Here is a 9,584-nt window from a genome sequence, read left to right as displayed (position 1 = left end):
AAACAGTGCTATATAATAAAAGTTTTCTTTATAAGAAGTCTTTTTTCTTTTTCAGAGCTTTAAAGCACAGATCATACCACAGTTCTACATCAGAGGTCAGCAAACTCTACCAAATGATTTACCACTAAAACAGATCGTAAATAAGTTGGGTTTCATGGTGCATATATTTTGTAACAACTATTTAATGCTGCTGTTGCACCTCAAAATTAGCCATATACAATATGCAAATGACTGGGTGTGGCTGTGTTCCAATAAAACTTTATTTACAAATAAGGGTGTCAGGCCAGATTTCAAGCAAGAGCAGTTAGTTTACTAATCCTTCTTCTAAATCACCACAGAAATACAATGTGAGCCACACAGGCAATTTAAAATTTTATAGCAGCTACACACAAAAAATAAGCAGGTGAAATTCATTTTAATATTTTATTTAATCCAAAATATCCCAAATATCATTTCAACAAGTAATCAATATAAAAAGCTATCAATGAGATACATTTAAAAAAATATGTCTTCAGAACTGTTGTATATTGTACATTTAGCATCCTAGTCATTACCAGTGTTCAGCAGCCACATGTGGCTGGTGGCTACCAAACTGCACCATATGTTCTGGATCTTCTGTGCTGGGATTTCTACAGCTATCTGGAGGTTGGCAACAGTGTTGGGATTTGGCTCTTGAAAAGATAGGGGATATAATTATGCTGCCTCTGGGAGACAGGACGAGGGATTAAAGCTTTTGGGAAGAAATATGTGGTCTCGGACACTAGCAGTTGAGGTAGCCCATGATTCTAGGGCAATGTAACTAGACCAATGATATAGTCAGACTAGCTTAACTTGCCAATGCAATGAATCAACACACATGCAAAATGCTAACTGCCATTACGAGAGCTAGTCTTTAGCACTTAGACTGTATCAGAATTTAAACCATATATGGATGTGGAAGATAGCTGTATAGCAAGGAAAAAAAAACTTCAAAAATTAAATTGAATTTTTCAAAAGATTTAAACAGTCTAAATGCTTTTTCAATTACCTCTGTCTAACACAGTATGCTGCTAGTCACCAATAGCATGTTAACATGTTTTTAACATGTTACTAAAAGGTAATCATAACCCTTATTTTAAGCCTGGGGAAGTTCTTCAGTATTTAAACCCAAATTTCTAAGTGATTAAATCAGCATTTCCAAATTAAGAATGGACATAACTTTTTGTTAATAAAACTTAGAGGCAAGTGTTTTTAACAAAAAATTTATTACCAAAATACAATATTAAAGTCAATACATGACAAACTCCTGTAAAGCAAAATAAATTATTCTAACATTGTACAGTATTCCCAAAGGTAGTTAAAGAAGCGCTAAGACCTTGCTTCACTGTTTATTGAACAGATAAACTGTTCCACCATGAACACAATCCTAGAGTTTTAGGCGTTAAGGCATGCAGCTTGCTGTGCAGGATAATTTTACAAAATGCAAATCATCCTATTTTAATAAGGTACAGTGTCAGAATTAACTGTAGTCTTTACATGTCAGTGTTTCGGAAATTTTCAGACTTTGGCTATAGAAGCAATGCCATAGTGTTACACAATACTTATTTCTTAAAAAAATACATGTATTCATGTCCATGAATATCAAACTCAAATTTCTATTAAATATATTCTATAGAATATTACTTAGAGCACCTTGCTGTACAATAAAAAAAAGATTAAATAAGTGTCTATGAAAACTAAAAATATAGTAAGTCTCAATAGAGAAGCCTGCTTGTCTCTGTCAAGCCAAGTACATTGCAGGAAGATACAATGTAAACATAGGTGCCCACCGCTCAGATTTGTGAGAAGAGACAAAAAAAAAAATAGTAGCAAAGCCACCGACAGCTACCTCGAACAGACGAAAGATCTAGAATGAAGGCTTCAGTCAGTGTCCCTACACTGCGCTGGCTGGACACAGAACTTGAAGTCTACAGGTCAACTGGAATATAGGCATGGTACTGTTAGAACACTGGGGATACCAACCATAGTCTGGGTTACTAGAGAAAGAGAGAAAATGATAGAGCCCTGATAAAGTATTATTTATAATGATCAGAATGCATCATCTTCCCCCTCCCCACCTCTGCCTTATCCAGTAAGTTTGTTTTAAAAACTATGGTCACTATCTTAGAATTTAAGTGTTGAGCGTGGAAAACAATTGCTGAGTTTTGTATAATAAAAGATCGAGTACCAGTAAATGTTATTCCTATATAAAGAGAATTCCTGCTGATTATTTTAATACCTATCTCTACTAGAATTAAAATTGCATATTTAGTCTTCATTAGTACTTTTAGAAATACTCAATTGTTCTTGGTTGAGACAGTCAACTTAAGGCTTGTCACAAAACTAATGGGAAAGTACAGAACATTTTTGGTATATGGTTCCTCCTACAGGCCAGGAGAAAGCTTTTGGAGATATTTTAGGCTAGAGTCAGATGAATATTTAAAGACTTTTGAACTTCTGGGTTAATTTTTTTCCCATGAGCTAGGGAAATTTAAATTTGTTATTCCAAATGGAGAATTTAAGTAACAACCAATGGAAGTGGTTTAAGGAAATGAAGAAAGTTAATTCAAAAATTCATTGTTGCAATTTTGGGAATGTTTTTTAGTTATTAGTATTTTCCAAATGATTATATAAAATTAAAGCCAAGGAAAATTTATGAAACAAAAAAAATTCTTCTAAGGTTGTCAGTTTTAAAGAAACACTCAGCCAAGAGTCACCAGTAATGAAAAAACTGAGTGAAAACAATATAGTAATGATGGAACCATTTAAAATATTTCATTTGAATTTGAAATAAAATTTCATTGTGTCTTAATCCTGAAAACAGGAGAAAATGAGAAAACCCATTGTATGGGCTCTTGGGTAATACAGTTTAGTATATATGAATTCATCTTCTTTCTTAAAACCAGATATCAGAAATGGATTTACTTTCACAAATAAATTAAAGCTACCTAAATTAAAGAGCTGCAAGGTTACAATGAACTCTGTTTGTTCAAATATCACCATCAAATGAGATTAAAAAAAAAAAAAAAAATCAGACAATATTTCAAGTGCCTGGCCCCACTTAAATAGTTCCTAATGCTATCTGAAAAATGTTAATTCATTCAATTCATACCTGGACTTTGGGAAGAGAATTCTTTCCTAAAATGTGTCTATAGAGTATCCTATTCAAAAAATTCTCTTTTCGATGTTTTCTAAGCTTATGAGAGTCACAGACTTAGCTCTAAAGGATGAAAAGTCAAGTTCAGAAAGAGCACCATGAAGGTGGCGCAATGCATGGTGCACCGGCCGCTTTTTGATTTGTAGGCAGAACTGACATTAACAGAACAATGCATACATAAATGATCAGGATTACAAAAGCAAAACCAAAAAACTCTTGTTCTCTTTACCCTTTGAAATACGCTGTAATACAAAATGTGTATTTAATAAGAAGATTTCATCTATCTGATGGCGAGTTTTCACTGGCTTTGCATGTGTCCTATTGCACACCAAAAAAAAATGCAATTTCCTGGATAGGAGAAACCCAAATGTTTTTTGTTATTAAAAGTTTTGGAAACACTCTGAATTTTTACTATATTTTAGCCACATTTGGTTATAGTTCGTATGCTAAGTATAACTAGATAAAAAACTAAAGGAAATAAAATCTCAATAGTAGTACTCATTTGAAGGGGCTTCTGAATTTCATCCCACTTCCCCTAAATTATTTTTATTTAACAGTTTAAACTATTTCCAAGGTCTCATGGCTAGATGCAGTTTCCTACTTTGTTGTTTTGACAGACTTTTTAAGATAACAAGCATGGTCTAGTTTAGAAGAGTGGATTAGAAGGCCTATGTAACTACTGAGAAAACTGGTGTTTTATCAACACTCTGAAAACAATCTCTGAGAAGTGCACTGTGCTCAACCAGGCACCATTTTTATGAATCTTGAGTTTTGATTTGAGGTTGGTAGGAATTCACCTTTCTCCTCTTTTGCTCACAAGACATTCACTGTAAATTTAAGACAATAATTTACTTTGTAAATGGTTACTTATAATCTAGATTTGGATCTAGAGATCTCTTTTCTTTCTAAAGAGTAAAGTATTAATAATATATCTCAGGTTGGGTATAAATTTATTCCTATCAATCTGGCAAAAGATTTCGATTGATCATCTCAAAGCCCTGTAATCATCTTATTTTTCTTGTTGATACCAAAAATCCCTTAGACACTTGCCTCCCATTTCTCACAAGAGGCCTGTCATTCATGTCAAAATTGAGAATGAAGAAAACTAACGTCTGCTCAAGACGGTGACACTTTAGTAACAGTACGTTTTGGAATAGTTTCTGAAAAGCCCCTTCTTAACTCTCTTGCTTGCATTTCTACACTATAATAAGCTTTTAATAATAAATACACCCAAACTAAGAGGTAACAGAAGGTTATTGTAAGGTTATATCTTGGCTGCCTCCTCAACCCATTTTCCCTCACTCAAAATGCTTAAATATTATTACCCCTTATCTATTTGGAATTTCTCTTATTACATCACAAATTTGGTTCCAAAGTCCCATCCGTCATTTCCTCAAGAATCACACCAACTATTTCTTCTATGTCTAGTAAGTTACTGGATAGCACAAAGGGAAAACTGCAGTTTAAAGGATTCTTCTTCGGCTGGTTTCCTCTTTGGATAACAATTCCATCTAATTTGTGTTTAGAGTTGTGTTGTGGTCCTTATTTAGGATGATGTTCACAATTTCACCCTCATGCTCTTTCATATGATCCAAGAGATTCTCTTTGCTGGTAGATTCAAAACCACATATACAACAACAGAAGAGTAAAACGCAATACTCCACGCCAGGAGGGGCTAGACTGGAGTTTTTTTCTAAACTGCATGAGGTATTACTTGCAGGGCTTAGCTTCTCATTCTCGTTGGGACCTTTGACTTCACTGGGAGCCTGGGGAATCAGCTCTGAGGATGACACCAAATTTTCTGAACTTGCAGAAGTGAGAGAATCGGCTCTTTCTTCACTGCTGTTTAATACTGTCTTTCCAGAGGATTTCCCCCGAATCCTTAAAATAAAACACATCACATCTTGAGTTGGTTATAATGCAGACTAGTAGATTTAACTCTAACTTTACAGAAAATGTATAAATATGTAGCCATAATTTATTTGTATGTAACAGTAAGATCAAATACCTGCCACTTTGTGAAATCGCATCATTGATAGCCTTGTTCACTTGCTCGTAGTTGTAATTTTGGTCGCTGGCATGCTTCCACATGTGAGACTTCAAAGAAGGAGGGTGGCTGCACACATAGCCACACAAGGAGCATCTGAAAACCGAGACGGAGGGGGTCAGACGATCCCACGGTTCCGGGACAACTATTACATCTGTCCTCCTGAGGGCTTCAGATACCACATTTCACTGAATCGAAGACGCCACTGATTATGAGACATACTGATATCAGCGGCAAACACGTCCTAGTGCGGATCTCTCAGAATCAATGAAATAAAAGTATTTTACATTATAAAGAAATTATAAGAGTCAGGACAAACATCCCATATTACTTTAGCTATCACAGTATTTGGGAAGATTTCTAATACACTAACATGCAAAATCTTTGCACTAAATTATTTAACCACACAGATACACAAATACACAAAATCAACTCTCTATACCACTCTATTTCATAAGAAAGCAAAATGGAATTAAACAATGTTCAACATTAACTCCATGCTTACTTATAAATTCACAGAAAATGTAAGTAGCAGTCCTGAAATGCTTCAACAATGTAAATTTTCTAAGTAAAACAGATACTTATCTTAAAGTTTCTAGTCCAAGTAACAATTATTTGACATAATTGGGCACATTCAGTAAAATCTGAACAAATAAACTACTTAAAAAAAATTAACAGATTATTTTCAGAGCATGCTTATGTTTATCCTCTTTTCCCTCTGTACCCAATTCCTCCTATCATTAACATCTTGTATCAGTATGGAATATTTGTTACAACTGATGAACCAATATTGATACATTATTATTAACTAGTGTCTACAATTTATATTAGGGTTCACTATGTTGTACAGTTCCATGTATTCTGATGAATGCATAATGCCATGCACCCATCATAATATCATGCTGAATAATTCCCCAGCCTGAAACGTCCTCTGGCACTGCACCTACTTACCCCTCCCAAGCCCTAACCACGGCAGTCACCCACCCTTTTACTGTCTCCACAGCTCTGCCTTTGCTAGAACGTTGCCCATCTGGAATCGCACTGTATTCAGCCTCTTCAGGCTGCTTTCTCTCCCTTGGCCATTTGCATGTTAAGTTCTTCCATGTCTTTTCAGAGCTTGAGAGGCCCCTCTCTCCATCGCTGAATAATATTCCACCAAGCTACCATATTTGTTACTGTTTTCTATTTGTTGTTCTTGTTCTATTGTTTTCTTCTACTCTTTTGCTGCCTTTTGTGGTTTTCACTGAGCATACTATATGATTCAATTTTCTCCTTTCTTAGCATGTCAGTTATACTTATTTTTTCACTTTATATTATTGGTTTTCCTAGTGTTTGGCAAATACATTTACAGCTAATCCAAACCCACCTTCAAGTAACACTATACTGGCTTCATGGATAGCTCAAGTACATTATGATAAAATAAAGACATCTAGTTGCTCCCTAATTTTGTCAATTATGAATAAAGCTTCTACTAAACATTCATGTGCAGGGTTTTCAGTGAATATAAGTTTTCATCATTTGTGTAAATACTTAAGAGCAGAACGTTTATCTTTTCAGGAAATTGCAAACACACTTTTAAAAAGTCATTTTTATTAAATAATTACCAATCTAACAAATCAGGTAACTTATCTGAACTCTTCACCACAACAAGAGAGTCAGTAGAGGGGTAAAAAGAACCACTGTGAGACATGCCAGAACATTCTGTTCTGAACAAGGTCTGCTCTCAGGAGAAATTATTTAACCAGAGTCTAACCTACTGGAGTTTTATCAGAACATAACTGACCTGAGGCAAAGAAACACCCAACTCCAGGCCACTCCAGCTCCAGCTATCTTGTCCACCAAGGGCTGGGGACGGAGGGGCCTGAGAAGTATAGCTCACAGCTCAGAGGCACAGGCTCACTAAAAAACTGAGACCTAGTCGTGGACTACAGAACATTTTCCTTCCCTGTACTTCTAACCATCACATTTCTAAAGTCCTACTGACAGCAGACCCTTTTATCCAGTACCTCATGCCTGGTCACCAAGAAAAAATTGTAAGACACACCAAAAGGCAAAAACCAAAGTTGGAGACAGAGCAAGCGCAGGAACAAGAGTCAGATATAGCAGGATGTTGGAATTATTAGACTGCTGATTTAAAACACCTATGACTAATAATTCTAAGAGCACCAATGAATAAAATACATGGCATGGGAAAACAGATGAGTAACAAAGCAGAGAGATGGAAATTCCAAAAATGAACCAGAAAGAAATCAAAGAGATCAGAACCCTATAAAATGAGATAAAAAAACAGATAACAGAAATGAGGAGTCCTGTAAGGGACTTATTAGTGGACTGGATACACCTGAGGAAAGAATCTCTGAGCCTGAGGATAGAAACCTCCAAACCAAAAAGCAAAATAAATAAATAAAAGAAAGGATTGGAAAAAACAGAATATACAACTACAAAAGGTGTAATCTATGTGTAATGGGAATACTAGAAGAGAGAAAGGAACAGAAGAAATTTATTTTAAACAATAATGACTGAGAAGTTCCCTAAATTAACATCAGATATCAAACCATAGATATAAGCCTCTCAGAGAACATCAAACAGGGTAAATGGCAGAAAGACTACACGTAAGCCTATCAGGTTTGAACTACAGAACATAAAAGAAAAAGAAAAAAGGAGCCAGAGGGAAAGATAAGCAAAGAAGAATTAAATCAAACTTCTCAGAAACAATGCAAGAGAGTAGAGTGAACTATCCAAAGTGTTGAGAAAAATCAACCAACGCAGAGTTCTGTACCAGCAAACTTACTCTTCAAAAGTGAGCAGAAATACAGACTTCTCCAACAAACAAAGTTGTTGCTGGTAAATCTGTCTTGCAAGAAAGGTTAAAGAAGTTCGTTAGAAAGAAGGAAAATGGTAAAATTCAGAAATGTGGATCTCTACAAAGAAAGGAAAAACATCAGATAAGTTATGTTGCTGCTGTTGTTTAATTGCTGAGTTGTGTCTGAATTTTGGCCACGCCGTGAACTGTAGCCCGTTCCTCTGTAGGAGGAGCTATAGACAGGCTCCTCTGCCCATGAAAATTCCCCAGGCAAGAACACTGGCGGGGGTGCCACTGCTCCCTCCTGGGGATCTTCCTGATGCAGGGATCAAACCAGTGTTTCCTGCATAGGCAGGAGGATTCTTTACCACTGAGCCACCAGGAAGTCCCAGATAAGGTGTAAGAGAGGGTAAAATAAAAGTTTTTAATTTTAATTCATCTGAGAGATCACAGTTTGTTTAAAATAATAAAATAGCAACAATTATCCAATTATGTATGCTTATGTATGTGTGCACACAGGTGCGCACGTGCATGCACACACACACACTCTATGTATAAGTGAAATGAAAGCAGTAATGCAGGCAATGGAACAGAAGAATTAAGTTATTTTATTATAATGTACCCAGGATACTCATGAAGCCAGTAATGTTACTTGAAGGTGGATTTGGATTAGCTGTAAATGTGTATGCCAAACCCTAGGAATCCATTAATGAAAGTAAAAAAAAAAATGAAGTACAACTGATATGCTAAGGAGAGAAAATGGAATCATATAACATGCTCAATGAAAAGCACAAAAGGCAGTAAAAGAAAAAAAATACAAGCGCAGCAAATAGAAAACAGTAACAAATATGCAGCTATGAATTCAACCATTATCAATCATCATTTAAACATCAATGGTCTAAAATACATGGAATTTAGAAAGGTGATAACGATAACCCTATATGCAGAACAGAAAAAGAGACACAGAAATACAGAACAGACTTTTGAACTTTGTGGGAGAATGTGAGGGTGGGATATTTCAAAAGAACAGCATGTATACTATCTATGGTGAAACAGATCACCAGCCCAGGTGGGATGCATGAGACAAGTGCTCCGGCCTGGTGCACTGGGAAGACCCAGAGTAATCGGGTGGAGAGGGAGGTGGGAGGGGGGATCGGGATTGGGAATACGTGTAAATCCATGGCTGATTCATATCAATGTATGACAAAACCCACTGGAAAAAAAAAATAATAATAAAAAAAGAAAAAAAAAAAAAAAAAAAAAAAGAAGAGAAAAGACAGAGATTGGGACTTTCCTCGTGGTTCAGGGGATAAGGGTCGCCTGCCAGTGCAGAGGACAAGGGTTCAATCCCTGTTCTGCGAAGAGACCCCACTGCACTGAGAAGCCCGCACCGCACAATGACGAGCAGCTCCCACTTGCTGCAACTAGAGAAAGCCCGAGCGCAGTCCCAGTGCAGAGCCCAGCGAAGACCCAGCGCAACTAAAAATAGAGAGGACAGACTGTCAGGTTGGATCAAAAGCAAGACCCAGCTATATGTTGTCTATGAGAAACTCACTTCA

At 36.2% G+C, this 9,584-nt stretch overlaps 1 protein-coding gene across 2 annotated transcripts in view; it reads right to left on the bottom strand.

Annotated features, from left to right (window-relative positions):
• Window positions 1–409: 409 nt before the first annotated feature.
• ZNF507 (zinc finger protein 507) overlaps window positions 410–9,584 on the bottom strand; it is a 42,958-nt gene continuing 33,783 nt past the window's right edge. For both annotated transcript variants that reach the window (XM_061138924.1, XM_061138925.1), the window contains 2 exons: window positions 5,184–5,318; window positions 410–5,056 (listed from right to left, as the gene is read on the bottom strand). In XM_061138924.1, the coding sequence (XP_060994907.1) occupies window positions 4,687–5,056; window positions 5,184–5,318 (505 nt within the window). In that variant the 3' untranslated portion in view covers window positions 410–4,686. The remainder of the gene's footprint in view (window positions 5,057–5,183; window positions 5,319–9,584) is intronic.

The sequence above is a fragment of the Dama dama genome, chromosome 4 (assembly GCF_033118175.1).
Source record: "Dama dama isolate Ldn47 chromosome 4, ASM3311817v1, whole genome shotgun sequence".
NCBI classification, from domain to species: domain Eukaryota; kingdom Metazoa; phylum Chordata; class Mammalia; order Artiodactyla; family Cervidae; genus Dama; species Dama dama.
This window is presented reverse-complemented; position numbering and strand designations above follow the sequence as displayed.